Genomic DNA, 27,929 nt, shown 5'->3' with positions numbered 1-27,929 from the left:
CAGCCACTCGAGGAGTGAGTGCCGAGCAGGCCTGCCTGTGCACACGCGCGCACACACACACACACACGCACACACACACACACTCCATGGCAGGATAATGCGCCATATGCCCGTGTTCATAAAATTTTAAAGGTAAAAGCAGATGTAATTTGATAAATGTGTACACGTGTTGATAGGAACACACACGCCAACACACATGCACGCACATTCCAAAAGGCTGGGCCTTTTCCTCCCGCCACAGCTCTGCTTTTGCCTTTAGGACCTCCCCACACGCACACCAGGATGAGAGGCGGCCTGCTTCAGCACGCCATGGCCACGGCCGCTGGAACACACAAAGAATTCTCTTCTAGAAATTTCGTAGCTTTTTAAAAAACTGTATTCTCTTTGAACCTGAACCATACTATCTATGACATTGTCAGCTTGGGGTTTTCCTTTATTGAATTTTTTTTAAAGCACGTTAAGGAATAAAAATCATTTCTGGGCTGCTGGAACCGGTACCATCCATATTTCATAACAGGGGAGGCCACGGCAGCATTTAGAATCAGGGGTGAGGAGAGTCACGGGGAGCGGTGACCATGTATCCAACCCAGCCCTGCTTCTTCCCGGGACTTCACCTGCAAGCTGGAAACGGACCCTCCAAGTTGGCTTGTAGGTCCCACAAACACCTTCTCACCCTGGTGGCCCTTCTAGTCTTTTTTCCTCTTTTCCAAAGTAAATTGCATTTCAATGGACAAATGGCTTTTCCAAGAGAAGGGTGCAAGATTCCATTCTCTGGAGCACCTTCACAGACTTCTGGGGACAAAGGCTCCAGAGACATGCCTGGCAGGGGAGCCTCAGCCCCAGGTGTCAGCCCTGGGGGAGGCCAGCGGGGGCTGGATAAGGCTCTGCTGACTTAGCGCAGTCCTTCCCACCAGCAGCCCCAGTGAGAAATCTTAAAGCTTCTGGAGCAGGCTGGCTCCAAAGCTGCCTGACCCCGATGGGCCAGCAGGGCTGCGTACCTACCAGCTCCTATGTGCCTGGCCCTGGGCTCACTGCATCAGGCAGGACATAACGGATAATCAGGAACCACGTGTTGAGTGAAGAAGTGAGTGAAGAGATGGATGGATGATAAGCCCAGGCCGTGGATGAGGCTATCAGGGTCGACCCCATAGGTACACTCCTTTTGTTCAGTCCCAAGGCAGGAAGAACAAGGTTCCCCTTCAGAGCTGACTTCGGGGAACCCTCTTCCTCAAAGAGGAGACTGGGTCCTGGAGGCTGATTTATAGACGTGACTTAACCCAGGCCCCGAGGATCCACAGTCCGGAGAGCTGCCTCTGTCCTGACACCGGGCTACAAGGTGCCAAGAGGGGGACCACCTGAGTGGAGGAGTGGCCTGAAGAACTGAGAAGCCGGGAGAGGAATCTTTGCTAGAAGCCCCTTCCAGGACCTCACCCTTCTGGACATCACATCTCCACGTCAGGCTCCCACTAAGCATGCCAGGCCTGTAACTCCAGATCCCTCCGGGAGCGCCCCACCCCCCGCACCACCCCTGAATCCCCCAGTCCTGACCCTGGATGATAGGATCTACATTTACGTCTGACTACAGTGACCAGCTTGTCCCAGTTTGGGACTTTCCCAATCTTAGCACTGAAAATCCTACATGCCAGGAAGCCCCTCAGTCCCTGGCAAACCAGGACGGTTGGTCACCCTACACCCACACCCCCTAAACTGTGGTCTCCATGAGCGTAGAGCCTGATGTGTGAGAGGTGTGCAATAAACAATTATTTAATCCCTGCATGAATAGATCAAGGCTTTTGTTCCTGGGTTCCAACAGGCCTGAGGGAGTATGAAGGTTTGTGCCTCATCACAGGGCAAAACTCCCCAGAGCACACGCACCAGGAACCAAAGGCCTCGGCTGCCCTGGGGGCCTTCAAACATGGCTGCCGGAGCTGGGAGCCAGCTTGCAGGGACGTCCACCCCACCTTGGAGTCCCTCTTGCTCACCACCTGCAGCAGTCCCTTGACCACCTAGAACCTTCCAGCTCCCTCCTGGCCTGCAAGCCACTTACGGGTGGGTACCAACACTACTGACCTCTGGGTGGCCTTCCTATCCAGCCTCTCCCAGCCAATCTCTCTAGCCTCTTTGTTGCCTGAGCCTTCAGACTTGCCTTTTAAAGGTCAGACAATAGCTGACTGGGTTGTGAAGTCTCCTTTCTGGGAGAGGGTGGGAGGGTATTTGGAATAGAGGAAGAAAATGGCCTCAGGTACAGGCTTAGCTCTGGTTATGTCAGGAAAGAGATGAGAATGCGGATACATTCATGCAAGGAACGCTTCCTATGAGCCCTCCAATCAAAGTCAGGCCCTGGGAGAACAAAGATGGAAAGTCAAGGTGGGTCCCTGCCCTCCCAAGGCGGATGTGTGGGATGGGTGTGTCCAGCTTAGCTACACACACCTGGGTACAACCATGCAGTGGAACACTATCAAGCCAATTCAGGGACGCTTCAGGATGACATTTAGCAGTATGATAAACTGTTTACAATCTGTAGGTAAGTGAGTGGGGCGGAGGGTGGGAAGCAGGCTGCAGAACAAGAATCGGGAAGGATGAATGCCAAAGTGATTGCGCTGGATCTCTGGATTATGGCTGGATTTTATTTTCTTCTTTTGGCTTGTCTTTATTTAATAGATCTTCTACAACAAATTTGTCTAACAAGCATGAAATAAGAAAAATGTATTTTGAAAACAAGGGAGTAGGCCAAGTGCTCCTGGGAGCCCCAGAGGAGGAGCCAGACAGCATCTGCTCAGAGGTCAGGGAAGGCTTCCGGGGAGGCCGGAAGGACAGGTCTGGCTTTGCCAAGGAAGCAGAGTGGGGGGTGGCATTCCAGGCAGAGAATGGCCTGGGCGAGGACACAACAGGCTTCAAGGACAACGGCAAGGTGGAGCATTGGGAGACAGGCTAGAAAATAGGGACAGACCCTGACCACAAACGGCCACTCAAGTAAAGAGGTGAATTTTAGTCTCATGGGCGTTGGAGGCTGACGTCTCTCAGAGCTCTGACCCATCACCAAGCCCCACCAAACATGAGGCTACAGTTTGCCTTTGAAGAACTGGTTTCCATCAAACAAGATGGGCAGGGCTGCAGTCCCAAATGAGGCGAAGCCTTCAAGTTCTCACCTCCAAGCCGGTCACTGCCACAATGTCTGGCCAAGCAGACACTGGAACCAGTCTCGTCCCTTCCAACAGGCACTGAGCCTCCCGTCCCACGTTCTAAAGGGGCTCCTTGTCTCAGCTGCCCCGATGTTCCTGACAGAGCAGGTGTGATGGGATCCAGAGCCCCACTTCCTGGAGACGGACTTCCAGCTGCCAGAGGGACAGCTGCCACTGAACACAGAGTCCAGGTATCAGAAGGAAATTGAAACAAATCACCCTGCCACATTTGTTAGCATCCATTCATAAAAAATACAAGAGCAAGATGGAAGAAAAACAGGTCAGTTCAGGGAGGTTTACAGTGACTTAGAAATCTAAACATCCCCCGAAGGTCTTTAGACTCCATCTGGCTTCTGAGGGCCAGGTCTGCCTGACCCAGAAGGGAAGAGGGAGTCCCGACATGCAGAGAGAGTGGGGTTATGGCCTGGCACCAACGAGGCAATGGTACCTTCAGCCTCACAGCCCAGGTGGCCCAGGCCACATGACTGCCAGCCCCAAAATGAAAACTCATCATCAAAACCCAGACTGACCCACAGATGAGTCCGTTTTCCACAAAGCAGCCTCAGCGATCTATTATAAACAAATATCTGATCACGCCACCCCTTGGCTCATCCCTTCAAATGGCTTCTCACAAGTCTTAGGATAAAATCCCCACTCCTTCCCATGCCATCCAAGGCCCTGTGCGATCTGGCCTCAAAAGACCTCTCAGCCTGATCCCACGCCCTCACCTCACCATTCGCCGGGTACCTACCACCCTGGCCTCCTTGCTGATCTTCCAACGTGCTGTATCACCTCTGCTTCCCCAGGGCCTTTGCATATGCTTTTCTCTCTGTTTGTATCACTCTTCTCTGTAAGCCTTCACCCACGTATCGCTTACTCATCCCAGATCCAGGGCCAATACTTTTAGAGGCCCCACATATGGAAAAGTGTAGGCTCCACATTCACAAAATTCAATTCAAAAGGGAAAGAAAAACACTAAATTATAAAGTGTAAAGAAAGCTTGAAAAAAAATTTTTTATTGATGCATTTATTTATTTGTGCATCTTCTAATGCTTTTTAAAAAATATCCCAAATCAAATTCTTGCAAAAAAACTTTTTTCTCACGTGGGAGTGGCCCCGCCCTACCGATACCTTAAGGACTTAACTTGGATGAAACACAGTTCAGATCTCAGCTGCAACGTCACTCCCTCCCAGAAGCCCTCCCTGACATCCCACTGCTTCCAGCACCACCACGAAGACAAGATGCAGAGGCCCCTCTCAGCTGTTTCACAGCACCACCCTAGAAGCACTTGCCACAGCTGTGATTTTCCCATTGGCTTTATGATTCTCACAACGCTGCTCCCCAGCACACCATCAGCTCCATCAAGGGAATAACGCCCACCCTGCTCAGGAGGGTGCCCCTGCCTTAGCACAGTGCCCAGAACATAGCAGGTGCTCAAGAAATAGCTGTTGAAGGAATAAATAGACTAATAACTGCATGAATGAATAGGATGACGGATCCCATTATGAACCCAATTGTCAAAACCAAAAGGAGTCATCAGTGAGCTCCTGGGATGAGCCGATTCCCTTCATGAATTCATATAGTTCTTCCAGCAAACGTTTACAAGATGCCTACTATGTGCCAGGCCCTGAGGACATAAAGATAAACAAGACAGGACTTATCTTCCAGCAACTCAGCCCAGAAAAAAGACACATCAAAATCCCAAATGCTCGCTATTTGCAGCAACATATCATACTAAGTGAAGTAAGTCAAACAGAGAAAGACAAATATCACGTGATATTACTTACATGTGGAATCTAAAAAACTGATACAAATGAACTTATTTACAAAACAGACACAGACTCGCAGACATAGAAAACAAATTTATGGTTACCAAAGGGGAAAGGGGGAGAGGGATAAATTAGGAGTTTGGGATCAACATATACACACTACTATACACAAAATAGATAACTAACAAGGACCTACTGTATAGCACAGGGAACTATATTCAATACCTTGTAATAACTTACAATGGCAAAGAATCTGAAAAAGAATATATATATATATATATATATATATATATATATATATATATATATATATAACTGAATCACTCTGCTGTATACCTGAAACTAACACAACATTGTAAATCAACTATACTTCAATAAAAAAGATGTTTTTTTAATGCTCAGTTGCTGTTCCATGCACTCCATCCAGCGGAGCCTCAGAGCGTTGGGAGAAAGCTGAGGAAACAGACATGAACCTCAGAATGCTGTGTCACTTCTGGGTCCCGTCTCCCCACGCTCTCCCGCGAGGTCAGGACGGTGCTGTCCTCAGCAGGTGCCCCCTGCCCGATGCAGCAGAGGCACATCACTGGGCTTTCTCTCCCTGAAGCAGGGAGGGACGATTATAACTTGTGTCCAGGAGGCTCCCTCCTTCATGAAACACACACTGATTAGGCACACTGGTCAGGCACAGTGCCAGCCACCGGGGACACGGAGACCAGGCCATGGTCCCTGCCCACAACAAGAGCCGAGTCCAGCTCAGTGGCTCAACTAGGTGCAGCACTGCCTGGCCTTCAGATGCTACAAGAATCAGGGAGGTTGCTACTGGCATCTAGTGGGCAAGGCCAGGGGAGCTGAATGTCCTGCAAAGCAAGGGACAGTCCCCCAGAATGAAGAATTACCCTATTCTAAATGCCTCCCTGAGGTTGGAAATTCTCGTGCAAATCTACCAGCTGTAAACAAACCAACAAACCCTGCCTTCACTTGCATACAATTCCTGGAGAGCAGGGTGCCAAAAATGAAAAGTAAGATAACCTATGGCCCCAAGAAGTAAGATCTGCCAGATGTGCCCAGCTTTGGCCCCTAGAAAGCCCCAGCGCCCATGAAAACCCTCCTGCCCCACTCCCCACATCCTCCCTGCCTCCAGAGTTTGCTTAGCAGTCCTAAAGTCCTTGCCACTCAAAGTATGGTCCCCAGACCACAGCATTTCCATCCCCTGGGAGCTTGTAACAAACGCAGAATCTTGGCCCCTCCCAGACCTGCTAAATTATAACCTACATTTTCGCAAGATCCCAAGTGATCTATATGCACTTAAAAGTTTGAAAAGCACGCCTGAGGCCATTCCAGGACAACCTTCGAGCACTTTCTGTTTAAATATCCCCAGGCGGCAGTTGGCAGAGAGACTCTATCTACCTCCAACACCTCCAATCCCCTGACCCATGTTTCTTGCATCCTTGGTGAGAGAAGACATAGCATCTTCATGGAGAGCAGACCAGGTGCCAAAGGACAGGTGGGGGGCTCTTTTCTCCCTACTCAGCTGAAAGGTGGGAAAACAAGAGAGGAAACCCCTGTGACACTTCAAACACATGTCAGCCTTAAGAAACCCACTTAGGAGAGATTCCCATATATGCCCCAGGTAGGACAAGGGGTGACACATGTCAGTACAAAGGCATTCTTTTTGTTATTCCTGAGGGGCCTGCCAGCCTGAGAGGACCCCAGAATGAGTATAAAATGAGAGCTGAAATGTCTTCCTCAGAACCACACCAACACCTGTGCCCCTACCCCTAGAGGTAACTGGGGTGCTTTGGAGTTTTGATCCAAGTCTAATTTCATGCCTACCCTCCCAGCTGGACTCTAAGCTTCTGGGGAGGCAGGAATCAGACTCCCTTTTGTAGACACCTCAAGCCCCAAAACTGATTGGGCATATTACTTGATACCAAGTAAGTACTGGGGTAATGGTTGTGAATGGAATGAGAGGGGCTGGGAGGGCATGGGAATGGGATGAAATGGGATGGGATGGGATGGGACAGAATGGGACAGAAGGGAATGGCATGGAATGGAATGGAATAAAGTTTGGGCCCAACAATGCCCCCCCTTCTCTCTACCAACAATGGAAAAAGTGCTCCTATAGGGAGATGTATATAAGAATGTTTAGTACAGCAAACAGTTGGCAACAACCTAAATGCCCATCCTAAATTGGAAACAACCATGGTATATCCATGCTATGCAATGCCACACAGCATCAATAAAGAATAAAGGACAGGGCTTCCCTGGTGGCGCAGTGGTTGAGAACCTGCCTGCCAATGAAGGGGACACGGGTTCGAGCCCTGGTCTGGGAAGATCCCACATGCCGCAGAGCAACTGGGCCCGTGAGCCACACCTACTGAGCCTGCGCGTCTGGAGCCTGTGCTCTGCAACAAGAGAGGCCGCGACAGTGAGAGGCCTGCGCACCGCGATGAAGAGTGGCCCCCGCTCGCCGCAACTAGAGAAAGCCCTCGCACAGAAACGAAGACCCAACACAACCAAAAATAAATAAATAAAAATAAATAAATTTATTTAAAAAAAGAATAAAGGAGATCTATACACCAGCATGGAAAACCCTCCAAGGCATAATACTACGTGGAAAAAAAAAAAGCAAGTTGCAGGATGATAGATCCAATACGGTATTTATTTTTCTAATCAAAAATCAATACAACATTGTTTCTATGGATACACATAGACCATATTTCATCGAATCTAAGGAACCATACATAGATCGTAAAATGCACCACTATTTTATGTACTACCAAAAAAGCAAAACAAAAAACACTGTCAATTAAACCATGACAAGCCATTAATTTTAAGATTCATCTCAATTTCAGAGAGGTTCAAGTGTGTCTCAGAATCCCCGAAACACGGTATTATGTAAATCTGTAGTAGAAGGTCTGGAAGCATGCAAGCCAGAACGGTGACCGCGATTAACCTTGGGGTGGGGCAGGGAACAGAAAGAAGATCTAGCCTTATCTGTATCTTTGAAATTTCTACAAATAGAATACACTTATGTGTTAGTGATATTTAATAGTGTCTAAATTTTTTTCTAAATAGAGAGTGACAGAAAGCCTCATCCCCCCGTCACTTAAAGGTGAAGCAATGCTAACAGTACTAGACCCATGCGTGAGTCATCGGAGACACAGGGACTTTCCACAGTGATAAGTCAGGGTGGGGCTCGGGTGGACGAGCCAGGGGGATGCTGCAAAGCTTTGTGGAGAGAAGGAAGTGCTTTTGAATGTCCAGTGGGGAAAGTGTCATGGAAAAAAGAAACAACAGGAAGAGGACTGGATTCGGGGAAACGGACAATTCACCATCTACTCACAGACTAACATCAGGGCTACTTGGGGGCCTGGAGCTGTCCCCCAGAATGGCTCCTTCATCTACCCTGGTTGCTCTCTGCAAAAGCAGTTTGGAAAGTCATAATGCCATCCTGAATGCATCACTCACAAGGGATGGCCTCGGACTCAAGCTTCTAATTCCGCCTTAATATCCAATTCTGTGTGTCAGGGAGAACTGAACCTCGGCCTGCAGCAGCCGCATCACCTTGCCCTGCGCACAAATAAAAATAGCTTTGGTGCTCAGAGCCTAGGTTTCCTCGCCTTATCCTCTGGGGTCCCGGAAGCGGAGCAGCCGGCGGATGGAAACCACGTGCGATATAAATACATAATGAACAAAGAGGCTCCTCAGAAGCATCGTTGACCTTCCTGCTTTCCTTGACTTCTCCCCTGCCACTGTCCCCAGTGAAGCCGTAAATGGAATGACACTGTCGAGGGTGGTGACGGCCACAGAGCGCCCTCCTTGTCAATTTCCCCAATACTTAAGCAGTAAATGGCGTCAATCGGAACGATAACCTATTCAATTCTCCATCTATGCAAATAACAAAGTTTGGGCAGCGCAGGACGTGACGGGAACAGCTACACCCACCAAGAGCCCAGCCTTGTGTCTGACAAATTTGCTCCTCTGTTCCCACAATCTATAGCATTACAGGGCAAGACCACATCACTGACTAGGCACCACATCCTGCAAAAAGGGAAAACCAAAAGCCGAACCCCACAGCCAAGGCCCCAGGCTCCAAGACAAACGTGTGGCTTGAAATCCCCAGAACAAATCCACACAGGAAACTTCCCCTTTTACAAACTGGGGGGCAGTCTCCAAAATACGGCTGCCCAGAAGCATGTAAGCCAGCCCCTGGAGCAGGGGGGATGCACAGGGTGCGGGTCACTGGCCCCTCCAGACCCACCCTCCACCTCCTCTGCCCGCCCTGTGCCCAGGGAGGATGCCCAACAGCCTCCTCTGCCTCCTGCTGGGTTCAGCTGATGACTGGAGGCTGGGAGGGGCAGAGCTGGGGCATTTATTCCCCTGGTGAGTTCACAGGTCATGGGCGCTCTCCTGCAGGGCAGCCCTGTCCGCCAGCTGCTCTCTCCAGGTCCCGGCAAGCGCTCCTCCCCTCTCCCCCTTAGGTTCTCTGAGGTCCCTGGGATGTCCCCAGTGTTCCCGATCCCAGCTGGCTTCCCTTGGCCCTGCCCAGCTCCATAACAGCCCTTTCAGTCACCCTGTTTGAGCGTGCCATCTGTTTTCTGTGGGGACCCTGACTCAGAGGGTATACTTTAAACAATTTTTAAGTAAATATGTTGACAAGGTGTTTGTTAAGACAGTGATAAAAAGACGTCAGAGGGAGCAGTGTAAAATATGGCATCAGTGAGAGCAATGAGAGATTTTCAAAATCAGGGATGAGACCAGCAGCCCACGGTGAAGGCAGTTAGAGTGCAAAGCCTTTTTCATTCCTCACTCCCCCGTGCCGGGGTCCCCAGCCCCTACCCTCTGCGACCTGGCTGCACCAGTGTCAGTGGCCACTGCCCTTCTCCCTGCAACTCTGTCACTCCTTCCACGGGGGCACGACCCCACAAGACACGAACCCTTCTAAAACCCCCCTCCAGCCCTCCTATTTGCCACTCCGTTAGGGTTCCTCAAATCCCACCCCAGAAGCCTTAGGACTTTCCCATGCTCTGCACACCTGCTCTTTCCCCTCGGAGACAGTGGGCTCGCTCCCAGGGCAGGAACCCAACTGTACTTATCCACTCCCGTGTGCATCCCAGGCTGTCATTATGCATTTATCTACTTACTTCCTCGTTAGCTGCCTCTCCTGCAGAACAAAAGCTTCCTGAGGGCGGGAATCTGCTATACCCCTGACACCTAGCCAGGGCCTGGCACGTACTAGGGACTTAACAACAAACTGAAGGTCCAAAATACAAAATGTTCCTTTCCTCTGGAAGAGCAGAAGCCACCCTCTGGCTTGTTCTAGGGTCCCAGGAAGCAGGTGGGAAGAACAGTTTCTGGGGCAGGAAGGGAGAGGGAAGGGAGGTGTGACCTGGAGGTATTTGAAAGGGAGGAAGCTTCTCTCCAGACCAGAGGAGACTGCCCTCAAGACTTCCTGGTCCTCGGCCACCCAAGAGAGTGACAAATGGAACAACCTGGCACCACCAGGGCCAATTCCAGCAAATCAAATTCAACAAATATTTCCTGAGCACCTACTATGTGCCAGGCCCTGTGCCAGGCCAGAGACAGATACAAGCATGAAAACGGTAGAGCAGGTGGCTGCTCTCAAGGGGGTCACCTTCTAGCAGCAAAGACACTAATCCCAAAGCAAATCAAGAAGAAAATCCCAAATAACAAGAACTGCCTTGAAGAAAATCAAATGGGGTGATTTACTAGAGTGAAGGAGAGCAACTTTAGCTGGGGGCGGGTGTCAAAGAGGGTCACTCTGGGTAGGTGACGTTGGAGCTGAGACCCAAAAGGAAGGGAAAGAACCTCCAGGTAGAAGGGAGAGTGGTGCAAAGGCCCTGTGGTGGGAAAAGGCATGGCCTGTTCAAGGCTCAAGGTTGGGGGGGGGGGGAACCGAGTGGGATGCAAAAAGGGAAAACCAGCGGCAGGTATAAAATGAGAGCTGAAATGAGGATGGCTGGGAGAGGCAGGACCAGGTCAGTGGGATGGATTCATTCCACGTGTAGCAGGAGAGGAGCACACGTTACAGCTGCCCCAGGGACAGAGGCCAGGAAGAGGCTGGGAGGCCACAGGCACAAGCCAACCACCTCTCCTCCCCAGGCCCCCCACAGCCTGCCCCTCAGCCTCCGTCCTGCTACCTCCTCCCCACTTGGCCCTACCTGCTCTCAAAGGGGTCAGACTGGCCCCAGCAGACCTGACCTCATCACCCCCTGGCACTCAACAATGCTGACACACACAGCCAACCACTTGGCGAGGCCAAGACTTCCAGCACCCAAGGGCGGGGGCAGGGGGTGGTGGCCAGGGTGCACGTGCTCCCCACAGCCAGCCGCCATCCCCCACCTGCACAGCTGCCTCACAGCCTCAGTCTTCCCAGATGCCCCCGCAGAGCAATGATGTCATTTCCAAAGGCAGCCAAATTCTAACCAGTCAACTCCAAAATAAAACTGTTTAACACAAAATGAAGCATTTTATAATCCCCTGTACAGTTCTTCCCTGAGCTGGCACACACAGTGCTTAAAAACACTGCCAAAACGCTCAACCAATAGTTTGGCTTTATTTTAGACCAGTGCCAGAGTTAAACTTCAGATTTCCTTGCTCTTTTCCTGTTCCGAAGTCCCTACATCCCCCAAGCCTTCGCCGCAGAACCGAAGCGGTTTCTCCCAGTCCCTGCCATGCCAGCTACACGGCCAGGTGAGGCCAGGGTTGGGGTACGAGCCCGAGGAGACAAAGGCTGGTCCCCTGCTGGTTGCACTCCTTGAACCGCACACCCAAGCCAGCAGCAGATAAATCTGGCTGGTTTCTCATTTTGTTTGGGAATGTTCTTTATTTTTCTGTATTAGGGTATCGTTTTAGGGATGCCAATCGTAGGATCTTGGGGTTTGGAGGAACCTGAAAAACAGACCAGTGCCAGCCCCTTGACCCCGCCCCCCTCCCCCAATCCCACTCACCTGCCGTCATCTGACGTGTTCATCTCCAGGCTTCTAAAGCCTCTTGCCACCAGGAAGTTGCTCGTTACATATGGCCAGAATGGGCGTCCCAGTGGCTTCTAGCATTGGTCCTGGCTCTGCCCCTTGGAGTACCAAGACTGACGGAGAGAAGGATTGGGGTGTCTCATCCCCCACTGCTATGGCGCACAGCTTTGACCAGAGCTTCCACTGGGCATCCCTCTCCATTAACACATCTTACCCAGAGGTGACAGTAAAAATAACCACTGGTCACCATCACAGGAACAGACACCAGCTGAACTGGTGGGACTGGCCAAGCTCTTCCCCATCCCTGAGGTCAGGTCACCTACTCTGGGATCTTTGCTGCCTGGGATTAAACGGCCCAAGCTCCTTTTCTCTTTGGGCTGTTTCTGCCTGACAGCATCCCGTCCCCCGTCTTCTGCTGGCAACACCCTGATTTCCTCTGGAGAACATCTCTGGGTCTGCCATTCAGAGCACTTCACTTGGCCTGAGCCAAAAGCCAACACAGCACTCATCAGAGCCAGAAGGTGCAAGAAGACTAGGTCCTAAGGCTTTCGCCAGGGTTCCTGGATTCAGCCGTACCTGAAGCTAGTCCTGCATCTGGAATGTCTATTTATAAGAGCCAATAAATCCCCCTACTTGGTTTAAGCAAATTAGGGTTTGGTTTTCTGACACTGGCCCCCAAGAATCCTAACTTCCCAACTTGGAAGCATGACTTTGAGGCTTCCCCTTCTTCCTCTTCCCCTGAACCCCTCTCCAATCGTGGTCTTTCCAGCAACGCATGGGACAGAGCAATCGCCTCCTCATTCTGCTTTGCTGACACAGCCTCTGAGCACACTAACTGTTTGCCAGTGAACCAGCTACTTGTCCTCCCCTCTCACACTGCTCACACCGTAGTGACACCACAGAGGACACCAACCGATTCTGTAGAACAAAGTAACTACAAACAGGTCAGTTTAAAACAATCTCCTGGCCAAAGTCAGTGAGTGCTAGGTGTCATAAAATGTAAGCTCCAGATGAGCAGGAACGGTTGTCTGTTTCACTCACTATGCCCCGTGTCTAGACAAGTTCCTGGCTCATAGTAGGTGCTTAAAAAAAATTACTCTATGAATGAATGAATACATACCAGGGCTGCTAAAGTTCTAAGGAACATATTTTTCCTCTGACCAGTAGTTTGCTTTTGTTCTTTTGGGTGCCTGGGGTCGTAGACTAAGGGAGGTGGGACTAGGTCATCAATAGTTTCCAGCTACAATAAAGGACTATTGTAGAACAATTCCCCTCTAGTTGTCTCTTTTACCCCAAAACCAGGTCAGGATTCAGCTGGAGGCTATTCCCATCTTCACCTACAGGCACTTCTCAAAGCTTTTCAAACCTCAAATTGGAGGAAACCGAGTTGATGATGCGGGGAACACAATTTTCAGATCTTTATGCCCAGCGGGATCTGGAATTAGCACCAGCACTTCCAGGAGAAAAGCACCAGGGCCTCTCCCAGGGGCTTCGGTCTTTGTGTATCCTGACCATCGGTGATAAAAGTGATAAGGAGCAAGGAGTGCTGGGCTGATGAAATTGTAGCTCTTGATGCGAAAGGAAAACTGTGACTCTTGACAAAAGCTCCACGTAACTGGCCCTGAGTTTGCTCAATAACACTGAGATTTTGGAACCGTACATGTACACATTGGAGAAAAAAACTTATTATTGAAATACCTACAGAATATAGAAAAAATCTTGTTACTGTGACTCTGGAATACTTCGGCTGCACCCTCCTTCCCCCAACGCTGGTGAAAGATGTGACTTTTGGTAACACTGGGTGTCCCAGAATGAAGCTGCAGAGGTATACAGCACAGCAGACTGATTTCACGGCCGCCTCTCCACACTGTCTAACTGACCCGATGGCCGCCTGGCCGCTCCAGCCTGGCCCAAGGCCTGCGCACGATGTCCCGGGAGGCCCGGCAGCCAGTGGATGCCACGAGGGCGTGACACACCTCTCTCCCAGAGCTCCGCTCCCACAGGACCAAGAGGTAGAGGTCTGCGGGGGAGAGGGTGGGCAGGCTTCTGTGGGACCCCCAAAGAGGGGGCACAACTTCCACCAAGTTTGTAACAGTTCAAGGGCCAAGGTCACTCCACACGAAGCAAAGAAAATACCCAGTCCAAATGGAGTAAGGTTTGTGGGTCTGGAGACCTCAGCTTAGTATGGGGTGGCCTCACGGACAGCCAGGGCCTGCATAAAGGGGCACCCATCAGAGAACATGTGTGTGACCAGCAGCCACCGAGGGGCTGTGCTGCCTCCTAGGAACTATCACATACCCCCTGGGGCCACTGGCTCTGCCACCGCCTCCTCATGTGACCCTGGAGAAGTCCCCCCTCATTAAAGAGCTCGGCCCAAGCAGTGCTTTCAGACTGCCTGGGGCTTGTGAAGAGCTGCCCTGGGACTTCTAGGAGGTTGAAGGGGACAGGACGGGGGTATGGTAGGCCAGTAGGCAGAGCTCAGAATCCCCCAAACTCTTCAGCAGAGCACTCTGCATCCAACTGCTTTATACACTGGCTGTGTTTGAGTATAAGGGCTTGAGAATAAGGTTGGGAACCTCTGAGCTACATGATATTTGAGGAACCTGCCTCCCTAAAATTCTGGGATGAGATGACTAGAAGCTATCAAAAGCAGAATGAATGGATTTGATCATCGGTAGCTATCAATCTGGCATCTGATTAAACTATTTCACTCCCTCATGTGTACCTGCATATAATTCCCTCCTGCTAAAGAAGACGTCCATGTTTCCTGGTCACCATCCTGGGGAACCCAACTCCAGTGCTCAGTCCCAGGGCTCTGTATGGAGCTGCCCCTGACTCCCCAACCAGGGGCCTGCCTAACAGGCACACCTGTCTCCCCCAGGCCACAGTGGCGCCTTCGGGGTGAGCCTTGGTCATGGCTGCTCCACTAGAACTCAACCTTAGGACTTGTGTCCTGATAATTCAAAAGAGGCTGCTCTAGGGCTTCCCTGGTGGCGCAGTGGTTGAGAGTCCGCCTGCCGATGCAGGGGACACGGGTTCATGCCCCGGTCCGGGAAGATCCCACATGCCGCGGAGCGGCTGGGCCCGTGAGCCATGGCCGCTGAGCCTGCGCGTCCGGAGCCTGTGCTCTGCAACGGGAGAGGCCACAACAGTGAGAGGCCTGCGTACCGCAAAAAACAAAAACAAAAACAAAAGAGGCTGCTCTTTCTCCTGGTGAGGCTGAGTCAGGAGGGTGGAAGCCCAGAGGTGCTGAGACACCTCTGCCGCTGCACACGTGGTGATGGGGTTTCTGCAGACAACCCTGGGGCATGGGCCATGTCTTGGAGGAGGAGCATGCTTGAAGCCAGCCTTACTTCTCAGTTCCTTGAGCCAGTGAATCTGCTTTTCTCTACTTGTCAGTTTGAATTGAGTCGTTATGCAGATAGCATGTTAACTGAGGACCTACTATGTGCCAGGCAGCCAAAAGGACGATGGTGACGTCATCTTCCAGCTATTCCTTGTTGCTGGGAACACTCGCTCACAATCTCTCTCTTACTCTCTGTCACTCTCTCACACACACATACACACACATACACACACTCACACACGCAGCCCTGGCAATACAGTAGGTACGGCATCACTACTTGTTGACGTGACATGTACCCCCTGGAATCTTCTAAGCTGCAATGGATGACAGCAGACCAGACCCAGACTACACCAGGAATACGTGTGCAACCAGCCTGAGGGCCAGTGTGGGGTTTTCTTTTCCTCCCAGGACCTTGAGGTCCTGCTGGGTGTACATTCTGGGCCCAACAACAGGAAGCTTTGGCAGCTGCCAGGAAAGGTGCAGAAACCAGAGTCCAGCCTGGGAGGAACAGCACAGTCCTCCCCACTCCCCCAGAGCAGCTCCAGGGGCTACTCACTGAGGCTCAGCCCAGGGATGTCTGCAGCAGAAACATGTCCAGTGTCAGCCACCACACCTGGATTCCACTCTGGCCCACCCTTGGGCGCAATGATCCAGAAAGTCGTCACAGTGATCGAGCCGGCTACATGGGAAAAAATAAGAGATTCCCTCCCCTTTGCAAAGCCCTCCGAAACCTCAGGGCATACCCAGAGACACTTATTTTCCCATGGAAACCAAAAGAAATGTGGATTCTTCCCACTTTGACCCCTGCCTTCTATATTGTTGGATTTGGTATCTAATTCTGGAGAGACCTACAGGCCCAACCATGCGATAGCAGCTCTTGCTCTGCATAATCGAGGCAAGGGGGACACAGCGTGTAGACCCGCAGGCTTCATGGGAGGGGAATGATGACACCAGTCTCTGAAAAACAGTTCCTCTCCGCGTCACCGTGAGGAGCCAGGGACAGCTGCCCAGACAGAGCCACAGTCCCGCGCGGCCTGCTGCCTTCCCAGGCACCTTCTAATGGGGAACTCAGAGGGCAGGGAGCAGGCAATTTAGGGAAGGTTCCACCCTTGCCAACAGCCAGGTGGACACAGGCTGGCCAATCACCCACCCTCCCAAATAGCAGTGTGCCAGCAGGCGGACACACAGAGTACCTTCACAGAGAGTTGTGGGAATGACATCTCAATACATGGAAACACCTTCTGAAGGCACTGGGGAAGGCAGCTAGCTATTTCAAGGGCACCTACTGTGCTTCACCTTACAAGTCAAAGAATGCTTTTGTGAAGTGAGTGCCTTCTCCAATGAGTTAACTTTTACTCAAATAAGTAGTTCCCACATCCCCGGCACCCAGAAGGGTCCCTACATATAGCATAGGTTCAATAAATATTTGTTGAATGAATAAACCATCTCTTCCTTCCCTAACTCCCCCCTTCTGATTCCACATTAACTGAAGACCTACTATGTCCCAGCACACTTCCTGGAACCTTTATTTTTGCTATCTCATACTTCGGAGTCCTTCATCCATGACATTTGCACCGTCTACCTTACTGAGGTCATCTCTTCCCTCAAGGGGGTTGTAGCCTCCTGGGGAAAAACTCAACAAACATTTATTGAGCACCTACTCTGTGTTCTAACCACAGGCCAAGGCGCCCCTGGGGATACAGAGAACAGGACCCAAGCCTTGGCCTCAAGGATACACCAGCACAATGGGCTGGCAAACATTTTGGTCTTTGCCAATCGGATGGGTTAAGAGTGGTGTTTTCCTGTGGTTTAAATTCACAGTTCTCTTATTATCAAGGGCGTTCTGAATCTTCCTGTTTACAATCCATCTCAAATTTCTTTCTCTGGTTCCATTTCTGTCCTGTGCACATGGGAGATATTCAAAATATCTAAAGACCAGTGTGGGCTTTAACCAATCTGAGTGGGCGGCTGGCCTTGGGTAGACTGGCCTTTGTTCCACTTTTCTGTTGATATATTGGATATTTTCTTAGTGTTGGTAGGAGCTCCTCACACATTAAGGGAAATATCTTTTGCCTGTGATACGTGTCTTTGGTTTGATTTATTGCAGTTTTGGCAATGCATAAATGTTTTCTTTTAATGTAGTTGAATATTTCTGTCTTTTGTTTTATGGCTTTGGGTTTAGGGTTATATTTAGAAAAGGCTTCCCCACTCCGGTAATATTATTGTTTTTTAAAAAAACTCATGTTTTCTTTCAGTATTTTTAAGTTTTCTTTTTATGTTTAGATTTCTTAACCATTTGGGATTTGTTTTGGCATTAGGATGCAGGAGGGATCCAATTTCCTTTTCCAGGATGGCCACCATGCCATCCCAAGCCTACTTACTAGGTGATCCATCTGTCCTCCACTGCTCTGTAATAACACCTTTCTCACACACCTAATTTCCATTCGGATCCATTCCTGGTCTCTTTTCCATTCCCCCAATCTGTCCCCCACCACTTAGAATCCTACAGTTTCAGAACATGTTTTAAAATATGATCTAGGGCTTCCCTCGTGGCGCAGTGGTTAAGAATCCGCCTGCCAAAGCAGGGGACATGGGTTTGAGCCCTGGTCAGCCCGTGTGCCACAACTACTGAGCATGCACTCTAGAGCCCGCGAGCCACAACTACTGAGCCCACATGCTGCAACTACTGAAGCCCACGCACCTAGAGCACATGCTCCACAACAAGAGAAGCCACTGCAATGAGAAGCCCGCGCACCACAACGAAGAGTAGCCCCTGCTTGCTGCAACTAGAGAAAGCCTGTGCAGCCACGAGCACCCAACGCAGCCAAAAATAAATAAATAAATTTTAAATAAATAAATAAATAAAATATGATCTAGTTGCCAGCCCTTCCTGTCATTCCTCTTTGTCGGAATTTCCCTTCCTATCCTTCCTATCCTTGCATGCCTATTTTTCCTCGTGAACTTTAGAATCAGTTATTTCTAAATAACTCCTATGGTCACTCTTATTGACTAACATTAAGTTACAGCTTAATTTAGCAGAAATTGATGTATTTATGATATTGAACCTTTCCATTCAAGAACAAGGTCCACCTTGTCATTTATTTAAGCCTCCTTTGCATCCCCCAGTAGTTGATTCTGTTTCTTTGTCCGCTCCCAACATCTGAATGATGCCCCGTGGGTTTGCTTCTGGTCCTACACGTTCTGTGGCTAACGTAAGTAGGACTCTTTCTTGCTCCGTGCCTTCTGACCAGATGCTGCTGGCAAGAAGGAAAGCTCTTGATGTGGGGGTATTAGTTGTGCTCGAGCCCCCTGGCCTTTTGCCCTGTGACACGCCGGCTGACACCAAGGCTCTGTGCACACTCCCCACGGGCAGAAGAAACGCGTGCCCTGCACCTGTGTACTTGGCAGTGATCGCCCAGCAGCTGGCCTGCGCCCACTCTGTTTCGCCCAAATGGAACCAGTACGAGGGGCGCCCCAAGCAATAAGGCAGGGAGGGGCCCCACCCACACTGTCGGAGCAAGAAAGGGCCTGAGCCAGCGCACAAAGGCGAGCTCTGGCTAGCCGGTGGACAGGAACGAGGCTGGCAAAGGTGCCAGCCTCCATGTAGCCCCAGCCCTGTAATTAGGGCCCACAGGTCACTCTGGCCACAGCTGAACAAATCAGGGTGTATTAACTTCCCACCCGGCTTTTTACACAGCAGCATCTCACCTTTGCCAGAAAAGGAGGGTCTGCCTTTCCGAAAGGGCTGGGGAAACACTCCTTGGTCCCAATCCTCAGGAAAGGGGGGCAGCTGGGGGAGGGTGCTGGGGAGCTGTGAAATTAACCCACAAGGAGCACATTTTTTGCTGTTGCTATTTGAACAAATTCCCCTCTTATTTTTTCTGAAGTTGAGCATTCAGGGCTTCCCTGGTGGCGCAGTGGTTGAGAGTCCACCTGCCAATGCAGGGGACACGGTTCGTGCCCCGGTCCGGGAAGATCCCACGTGCCGCGGAGTGGCTGGGCCCGTGAGCCATGGCCGCTGAGCCGGCGCGTCCAGAGCCTGTGCTTCACAACGGGAGAGGCCATAGCAGTGAGAGGCCCGCGTACCACAAAAATAAATAAATAAATAAATAAAAATAAAATAAAGTTGAGCATTCAAAAAAGCTGTGTTGTCTGCAGGTTAGTTAGAAACTGCTCACCGTCCCCAATCTGTGTTCTCAGCACAAGCTGTTGAGACCTCGAATCTTAGCTCAGCTCTGTAACCTTGAGCAAGATCCCCTACCTCCGAGCTTCAGTTGTCCAATGTGTAAAATGGGGAGGAATGATGAAAAATAGGACCTCAGGACGTCCCTGGTGGTCAAGTGGTTGGGACTCTGCACTTCCACTGCAGAGAGCATGGGTTCGATCCCTAGTAGGGGAACTAAGATGCCACATGCCGTGACGTGGCCAAAAAATTTCTTTTCATAATAAAAATAAACAGCTTGTCACCTCTTTCTAGAGAAGTCCCATAATTCTAAAAAAAAAAAAAGGAAAGAAAGAAAAGAAAAAAGAAAAATAGGACCTCCCCACTGGGATGTTGTAAAGACAAGGTGAGATCATTCCTTCACTCAGCAAGCATCTATTAAGCACCACTGTGTGCCAGGCACTGGCCTAAGACATAACAGGGAGCAAAACAGACACGACTCTTGTCTTCATGAAGCCTGATAGTAGCAGGGGACATGGGTGATAAACACATCGAAAATGATCATGGAATAATTACAGAATCTGGTGAGCACTGGGGACTGAGTGGGGCAGGGGCTGCAGAGAGAGCAATGCGGGGGCTGCAGGGGGCACATTCCAGGGCGAGTCCCACGGAGCCTATCACGTGACAGGTGCTCAATATATGAAGAGTGTCAGGACTGCAGCCCCCTTCAAGTCCCCAAGGGCGGCAGGAACCCCGCATACTTCAAGGCTCCTACCTGGTCCTGATGACAATTCGTATTCTGTGGAGCAAGTGCCTGGAGCCCAGAGTGAGAAGGCTGTTTCTAAAGAGACTCCATCTGCCTCTCCCCACCTATAATGAAACCCCAGATCAAGCCAGCAGTGCCTTCGGCGAAGAGGCCGGGTACCTGCAAAAGCCACCGGTGCTCCAGCCCTGGGGACCCAGGCTGTTTCCAGACCAACACAAGGCACAGCCCTGCTGACACCTGCTCCCGACAGTCAGGAAAGGTGGGTCTAAAGCACGATAGCAGCACAGATGCAGCACCCAAACGTCCTCAGGCAGTCAGCCTCATTAATTTGGGCCGATGTGCTCTCAGTATGAATCAGAGTATCCTTAAAAGGTAGTTTTTTGTTTGGTGGGGTTTTTTTTGCGGTACGCCGGCCTCTCACTGTTGTGGTCCCTCCCGTTGCGGAGCACAGGCTCCGGACACACAGGCTCAGCGGCCATGGCTCACGGGCCCAGCCGCTCCGCGGCATGTGGGATCTTCCCGGACCGGGGCACGAACCCGTGTCCCCTGCATCGGCAGGCGGACTCTCAACCACTGCGCCACCAAGGAAGCCCAAAAGGTAGTTTTTATACCAGGACACAGGGAAACATTCCACCTGAATCCAGACTGAAGGTCCACGGGTGACCTGCTTCAATGAGCACATGAAAAATTGGAATCAGTCCCTGGGTAAATCAAACCTCTCATGTCTGCTTCCACGGTGCCCCAGCAAGTTCCCAGAGATACTTTCTAAGGCACTTGACATCCTCCTGGCTCCTAGAAAATGATGGAAAACCTCCCCTGCAACCGTTTATAGGGCCCAAAGGTGCTCGACCAACACTGCACAAACTGTGTCAACGTAAACTTCAGCTCACTCCCTGTTCCCGATGTTATTCGAGTTGGTAGAACCAAAATTAATGAGACTTTCTATCATCAGTTCAGACGGCCACCAAACATCTCCCCACTTGGTGCCCACAAACGATTCTCCATCAGGAACAGACAAGCCCATCACACATCGAGTCAGACTTTATCTACTCTGCTGCAAGTCTTGATCTACTGGCATATTAGTCGACATTTAATGTTTTTATAGTATGTGGACCGAGTACCAGCAACCCAAGCTGCACAGGAGAGCTCCCCAAATGGAGAAGACCATGTGGCAACGAGGGAATCCACTCAGAAAATGTTCAGTAACAAATGCCAAGTGGAAGACGCTAAGTGCCCGCGACTCCAAGCATGTACACATTTGTTATCCTGTGGGCAGGGGCTGGAGGGGAACAAAGAGAAATCACACAGCTGTTGGGGGTGGGAGCATCGGCAGAGAGAACTGGTTCTTGCTTGTTTCGTTTTGTGTGTCATAAAGATGCAATGTCTGATACCTTGTGGGTTTAAGGTCGGTTTCTCGCAGACACAAAGGAGAGACAACGAGAGAGAGAGAAACAGAGGGAGAGAGAGAGAGAGAAATATGAACAGGTCTCAATAGAGTTGTCTTGAGTTCTTCAGGTCCACACTTCAACAACTCCTCCTGGACCCAGCACTGCCAACTATTGCTGAGGGACAACGAAACCTCTGGAAATGAGGGTTCTTCAGTGCAGACAGTCCCAGCTCCAGGTTGGGGGACGTGGGGGCTTCCTGATGAATACCATCACTGTCATTCCAGCAGGAGGCTCCCCGTCCATGAAGAGCATCCCCACATCCCCACCCCAGAAACTCTGCAGACCTCACACCACTCTCCCAGATTCCGATGGAACAAGGCAGTGTCCTCACCCACACCCCAACTGCCACAGCAAGAGCCCGGAGCTCACTCTGCTAGAGCAGTTCAAAGAAGGACCACATTCGAGGAATCTGAAATATGACACAAATGAACCTATCTATGAAACAGAAACAGAATCATGGACGTAGAGAATAGACCGGCGGTTGCCAGGAGGGAGGAGAATGGGTGAGGGATGGACTGGGAGGTTGGGATTAGCAAATGCAAACTGGTGTATATAGAAGGGATAAACAACAAGGTCCAACCGTATAGCGCAGGGAACTATACTCCATATCCTGTGATAAACCATAATGGAAAAGAACATGAAAAAGAATGTATATGTGTAACTGAGTCACTCTGCTATACAGCAGTATTTAACACAACATTGTAAATCAACTATACTTCAATAAAAGAATAATAATAAAAGGACCACAGTTGAGATGGTCCCCACAAACACACCCACCCCCCCACACACAGCCTCTTCCCAACACGCTGACCATCTGGAAGGGCTGGGCTTCCCGGGCGCCCTGCTTGGGGAGGGGTGTGCCGCCTTCACATTCCGGGAGGGCAGCCCTCTGCGGGTCATGGGTGTCGTTCACACCCAAAGCCAGATTCCGATGGACAGGTGGCACTGCCCTCAGGGCCCAAATCCTCAACGGCAGGGACGTCCTGCCTCCCCTTGAAACAAGACTCATTTGTTCCCTCAGAAACATCTTGCAAGCACCCAGAGCCCTGCGGCCTCAGCAGAGCAGGGCCTTCTCTGAAATCCTTGTCTGAAATGGTCTTTGTTGGGCTGCCAAGCGTCCACCTTTCCCTCCAGAGTGACGCTCCATGGGGCAGCAATGCCCACCTGCATCATCCCTAGTACTGCGACCGGGTGATCAATGATGAGCGTCCAGCAGACCCATGAGGCTGGCCTGGGGGGGCCTGCTGTTGCATTTCTGTACCAGTTCCAAACTTTTAAAGTAGAAGCCAATGTTTAAAGATCTTACACTATAGCCCAATGTATAAAGCAGGTGACAGCTCTGACTGGAGTGGGTGTCAGAGCCCCTCAATCAGACAGGCCCCAATACCGACCCCAAGAGCCTCAGAGACACCTCTGGAAACACAGTCTGAACACCACTGCGCAATCCGAGGATGTGGAAGTGTCCAGATAGGGACTGGTTCTGAAAATATGCACACAGTTCCCAAAGGTGTATCCTGTCCCTGGGTAATCCTAAGAACTGGGGGAAAAGAGCTCCTCACACATCTCTCCCATGTTAGGGAGACTCACCCACGCTGGGTCACTCCTTTACTGGGTGGTAATGAATTTCTTGGGGATGCTATTAGACGAGGTCGTTTCCTGTACTCTTTCAAGGAATCTCTGACTCCCATCCAATGCTCCAGGGCTTGGGGATATTCCTGGTTCCCATGTACCAGTGGAGGTTGTTAGTGGGGTCCTGTCAGGAAACAGGCAGGGGAATCGGTGGATACCAGCAGCATCAATAAAGATGGCTTGAGACCCTGCAAATGGGGCTGCCGTGATTTCAGCCAAAGTCTGAGGCTATGGAGTGAAGAGACCACCACTGGGAAGCGAGTCCTGCCCAGGACTGAAGAACAATTAGCTACCATTTATAATTTCCAATACAGACCCCCATTTACAGCCCTAAAGTCTCACATTTTCCCTTCTCCACCTAGAAGTACCACCATTCTCAAAAGTGTGGGAAGAGACATGAGAATCTCCTTGATTCTGAAAAACTGGAGGAAGGAACAGCCTAAGTAGTGCCAGGGGTAGGACCTCACTCCAAGAGCTGCAGAGACTCTACAAAGCATCACTTAGCAGTGGTCCTGAGGGGCCCTGCTTTAACAACTAGATGAGAACAGTGTATTCTTTCACATAGAATATGAAGAGAATAGCTTTCAATTAGAAGATCAATTAACTGATTGTTTTTAAAGTAAGTGACAATATTTCACTCTTATACTTAAGATTTCACCTCAGTTCTTGGCTAAATCAAGAGCTACACTAGCATCTATTGTTTTCTCAGGTCCAAGAATGAGAGTCCATAGCCCAGGGTCCTGAGGAGGTCCTGGCTCTGTCACCAAATTGCTATGTGACCTTGGTTAAGCAGTCACCTTTCTCTCTCAAAGCCTCAGCATTTCCCCCCAGCAAATAAGAGGACTGGAAAAGCCAACTCTATAAGTTCCTTCTAATTCTGATTCTAAGCTTATAAGTTGGCCATTGCCTCTGCCAATGATTGAAATATCACAAATTCCAAATGACTGTGGTTTGGTTTGCTGAGCCCCAAAAAGTTCAAAACTTGGAGTCCTGCCGGGTCTATTGTTTTTGATATTTATTCCCTCTAGAGGATGAGAATGAAGACTTGGTCTACCCAGGGCTGTGCGGGTACAGATGACACTAGAGGAAAAGTCATAGCAAAGTTCCAAAACACTTGGCTTTCAATCTTCCAAGATGGCATGAAAGGCAGGGGAAGCAAGACTGTGAGTCCGAACCTATCTCCTACCAGCAAATTCCCCCTGCAAAACAGGGGTCGGGTCCTCCTTGGAATATTGGTCTGAGATTTTAGGTCCTCTTCCCACAAACCAGCATCCAAAGGGTTTCATCAACAATCACAATAGACAGAGATGTCTCAGGATAGCTGTTTAAGGCACACAAATGCTCTGGACTCCCTGCTCAGAGCCTGGAAACACGTCAACCCCTATCCCTATTGCATGGCTGCCATACTCCCGGGAATATGCATGCCTCCATTCCCCTACCCCCCACACCGCACGTATCCCAGACACACAGACACACTCAACTCGTCAAGTCTTAAATCACTCCTATATACTGTGGCCTTGCCCACCTTCTCTGAAGCAGCTGGTAAATAGAACACAGGGCTATAGTCAAACTGCTATAGTCAGAAACTGCTCCCAGCCACCCTTCTCCTACCCAGAGAAGCAGAAGGCCAAGTGAGGAGGTGGAACTGAGTCCCTTTCTGTAGGGGTACTTCTTGGCCTTTGAAATTCTCCCCATCCCATCACAAGCCCTGCTTCAGAGCTCACTCCTTCATGCAGCTTTCCACACTTAAGCTGCTTAACTTTGCACTAATGACCTCTTAATTGCTGGGTTTCCAAAAGGCCTTCCAGAAATCCGGGGTGCAGACCCACCCATTTATGGCCCACATACTATGGAATGCAGTTTGGGGGAGCAAGGACAGGGCACCTCCGCCTAACTCCTGCCTGCTGGAAAGCTGTTGCTTTCATTTTTAATTTTATTTAAAAGGGTACCCAAGACACCACAATAAAATGACATTAACTGTAAAATTACATTATTAATTCTTTAATCTCACTTGAGGCTTCAAGCTGTTGCTATGTCCAATTATCCATATAACCACCTGTCAGAATCCCGGTGCTATTTAGCATTACCTCCAGGACAGCGGTGGGCCCGGTGGTCCGTCAGGTCTGCCAGAGACTCGAAGTCCTGCTGACAGTGATCGCAGGTGTAAATTGACTCATCCTCCATGTCTTCATCGTCCTCATTTCTCTCCTCTTGACTTGTCACGCTGTTCCTGTCTTCCAGCACACGGCTGGTTTTTCGATCACACTCTGGCTCTCCTTCTAGGCCTCCTGCCAACAGGAAGAATACAGTCCATGTCAGCTGACGGGGTCTGGGGAAAGGATTTTAAAAGAATCACCCTGCATTTACGAAGATACATTTAATTACTCTACCTCCCAGGGTCCATTCTTCTTGACACCTCTCAGTATACTAAAATACGGGGGTTTTTGTAGCATGTGGTGTCATAATTCTCAGCTAGATTATTTAATTCTTGGTGCAAATCTTCTAGAGGGATGTCCTGTCATCTTCCCTCTGTGCTTGGATGCTGGGGGTCATGACCCATCAGGGAGGTGAAAATACCTTAGCATTTTGTCTCCTAAAAAACCCAGCTCTCTCACACATTTCTCTAGAGTTTCCATCAGTTGTTCCTAATGCACCTGAACTTTTAGTTTCCCCCAAAGCCTTGAAGTTTAGAGCTGGGAGATCTCTTAGCCAGGCTCACCTTCCACATAACATGCCTCCCAATGTGGAGATGTTGGCTCAGTTCTTTGCAAAGATGTCCTGATTCTGGAATCAAGGAAGCACGTGTGTTTGCAGGACCACGGATAGTCAAATTGCTGTTTAAAATGCCCCTGAGCGCTCACTTGTGCCCCGGTATCAGCCTAGGCAGTGAGAACCAGGCTTGGAATCATTTGACCAACTTCTTTAAAATAAAATACCAATTCTGTGTTTAGCACTGCACAGACCAGCTGTTGAACTGTACAGAAAAGTGAGTTAATGATTACGATAACGATGGTTTGCATTTGCATAGCGTTCTGTGCGTTTACAAAGCACAAATACACACACGTAGCCCCATTTCACAGTCTCACACATCCTAGAGCTAAACGGGGGCTCAAGCTATCTTATGGTTCCACCCCCTGCCCGCAAAGAGGGACAGCTTTGTTATTCCCCTTTCATAGGTAAGGCACCTGGCCTCCAGACAGAAGGATGCAACATCCCCAGCACCCTACACACATGTTCACCTCAACATCCTGACTCCTGCCTAGTGCACTTCCCTGCACAGCTGGGGGAAATGGAGAACAGCCTCAATCTGAGCGATTAATAGGACCCAACAAAAACTTGTAAACCAAAGTGCAAAAAATGCATGGTAAATATTACATACAAAATATATCAGTAATCCCAATAAATGTCAGTGGATTAAACTTGCCCATTAAAATACAGAGACTCGGGTATTCCCTGTGGTGCAGTGGTTGAGAGTTCGCCTGCCGATGCAGGGGACACGGGTTCGTGCCCCGGTCCGGGAAGATCCCACATGCCATGGAGCGGCTAGGCCCGTGAGCCATGGCCGCTGAGCCTGCGCGTCCGGAGCCTGTGCTCCGCAACGGGAGAGGCCACAACAGTGAGAGGCCCGCATACCGCAAAAAAAAAAAAAAAATACAGAGACTTGGACTGGAAAATCAAAGTGCCTGTTGTCTCTTCCCACAGTCTGTCCTGGAAAACAGATCTATCTGTGCAGAAACTAGCATTTATTTAAACTAAAGAGAGAAATCTCTATTTTGTGTAAAGATATTGATGCAAACATATACGCATATGCAAAGGTGTGTGTATGCACGTGTGTGTGTGTTTGTGTGTGTGTGTGTCACCCATAACATCACAGTTACAGGAAAAGGCTTCAGCACACAACCTTTAAACCCCCAAGGACTGGTCGCCAAAGCAAGAAAGAGAAATGAAGCAAAGAATGCATTTCATTCGAGGTCGAAGCCACAGTCCTATAAATATTTCTATTCAGAAATAGATAATGTTATAAGGGCTCTGTTTCTCCCGTCTGCACAGAACATGCACCTCCAAGCACCCGACAGCAGCAACCTACAAACACAAATCAGCTCATTGGAGAGCCAGCTGCCGCCTTCCGTGGCGGCGAACGTGGCATGACACGCCGCTTGGAACTGCACAGAGGCAGTAAAAATCAATGTTTCCATTTGTGGCCCATCAAAACATCTCTCTTCTTACCAATTAAGGGATGTACAATTTTTAGGTTCTTTTATCATCAGAACATGCCAACTCCCGGCAATACAGATATCCCATTAAAAGTCAGGCAGCATATTTATCTCAGGAAATCTGATCTGCTGCTGTGGTGACAGCGAGAAAGAGAAAGCAAAGAAATGAGAACTATCATTTGGAGCCTTCAATATTATAAGTCATCATACAACCATGGTTACACGGGCAAGCGCCCGTCTCTGAAATTCCTAGTTTACAGTCTCTTCCCTTAATAATAATAATAAAAAAAAAATGTTCTGAAGGGGGGGAGAAAGAACCATAATTCCCACTTTCTCTACTACACCAGCTCTCCAGATAATAAGTTATGCTCGGCACCATGCCTGTGCTACTTTACTTAACACATCGTTTAATAG

At 49.9% G+C, this 27,929-nt stretch overlaps 1 protein-coding gene across 5 annotated transcripts in view; it reads right to left on the bottom strand.

Moving 5' to 3' along the window:
• ZNF423 (zinc finger protein 423) overlaps positions 1-27,929 on the bottom strand; it is a 329,875-nt gene that overhangs the window by 197,001 nt on the left and 104,945 nt on the right. For 4 of the 5 annotated variants that reach the window (XM_033845086.2, XM_073795610.1, XM_073795611.1 and 1 more), the window contains one exon: positions 25,389-25,589. In XM_033845086.2, the coding sequence (XP_033700977.2) occupies positions 25,389-25,589 (201 nt within the window). Of the gene's footprint in view, positions 1-25,388; positions 25,590-26,020; positions 26,084-27,929 lie in introns of those variants that run through there. The other variant, XM_073795612.1, reaches the window with a different exon arrangement.

The sequence above is a fragment of the Tursiops truncatus genome, chromosome 19, assembly GCF_011762595.2.
Source record: "Tursiops truncatus isolate mTurTru1 chromosome 19, mTurTru1.mat.Y, whole genome shotgun sequence".
Classification (NCBI taxonomy): domain Eukaryota; kingdom Metazoa; phylum Chordata; class Mammalia; order Artiodactyla; family Delphinidae; genus Tursiops; species Tursiops truncatus.
This window is presented reverse-complemented; position numbering and strand designations above follow the sequence as displayed.